The 1,302-nt window shown below is 42.9% G+C and overlaps 1 protein-coding gene across 1 annotated transcript in view; it reads right to left on the bottom strand.

The window, feature by feature from the left end:
* SFI1 (Sfi1 homolog, spindle assembly associated (yeast)) overlaps positions 1-1,302 on the bottom strand; it is a 133,423-nt gene that overhangs the window by 109,645 nt on the left and 22,476 nt on the right. Inside the window, 1 exon segment of the mRNA XM_011938351.1 lies at positions 539-610. Within this exon segment, the coding sequence (XP_011793741.1) occupies positions 539-610 (72 nt within the window).

Below are 1,302 nucleotides of genomic sequence, written 5' to 3' on the forward strand. Positions count from 1 at the left end.
GCCTCCCAAAGTGCTGGGATTACAGGCATGAGCCACCATGCCTCACTGCACAGCTAATTTTTGTAGAGACAGGGTTTCACCAGGTTGGCCAGGCTGGTCTCAAACTCCTAACCTCAGGTAATTTGCCCGCCTCAGCCTCCCAAAGTACTGGGTTTACAGGCATGAGCCACCGTGCCCTGCCTGATTCTTTCACTTGGTCACTTGCTTGTGATTTTTTTTCTTTCTTTCTTTTTCTTTGAAGCTGAAGGCCACAGTAGCTAAAGGCCACGACATTGAACACTAAAACTTAACCTTCACTGGCTACTTTGTAGATAACATGCACAGCTCCCCATGAATGCAGCTGCAGTCAACTAACAGGTATGAAGTTACCACTTAGTACATGGTTATATTAGGGACTGTTTCTGCCTACTGGATTCTGAGGAGGAACAAGGGAGGAATGTAACAGCACAAGCCATAATGAAGTTTATATACAGGCTTAAAACAAAAGAAAACCCTAGAATGAACTCAACAAAATTATGGTGTTCTGAGCTAATACTACCTGGCTTTAGAGGGAAATACTCTTCCAAAAGTCATTCGAATCCATAAATATAAGAACTTTCTGGCCACGCATCTGAAAGAAGGAAAAAAAGGATACACGTATTTTAAAATTCCATTTGGCTTACATCATCAGTTTTCTGGAAAGGAAAGGAAGCCTTTAAGGTCTCAGAGGGAGGGATGTTAGTATGAGTCAAAAGGTGGTATCACAGCTAATCTTGCATCAAACAGGGCATAGGATGGGGCAGATTTATAAAGCTAAAATCAAGCAGATTATTTTTTAAAAATATTTTCAATATAAATTGTCAATGAAGAGATACAAACTTCAGAACTGAGGTACAGGAAGTACATCATAATTCTTTTCTTCATATTATTATTCTTCCTACCTAAAATGCCCGGCAAATGCCCACTAATCCTGAACCTTCTCCAATGTAAACAGAGTGAGTAGCTGTGTACTCTCAGTACTCTGTTCAAATCCCTCCTGTAATGTTGTGATGCCATATCAGTGATCAGCTCACAGGGTGTCTGTCATTCCCTCTGCACTGTGAGCCCCTGAAAGCAGAAATTGGTGCTTTATAGCACCTCCAGTACCTAGCACAGTGCCTGGTATACACACAAAGGTGGCTTGTCTTTTTTTTATTTTGAGACAGAGTTTTGCTCTGCCGCCCAGGTTAGAGTGCAGTGACGCAATCTCTGCTCACTGCAAGCTCCGCCTACCGGGTTCACGCCATTCTCCTGCCTCAGCCTCCCGAGTAGCTGGGACTACTC

This window comes from Colobus angolensis, unplaced genomic scaffold, assembly GCF_000951035.1.
Source record: "Colobus angolensis palliatus isolate OR3802 unplaced genomic scaffold, Cang.pa_1.0 Scaffold171, whole genome shotgun sequence".
Classification (NCBI taxonomy): Eukaryota; Metazoa; Chordata; class Mammalia; order Primates; family Cercopithecidae; genus Colobus; species Colobus angolensis.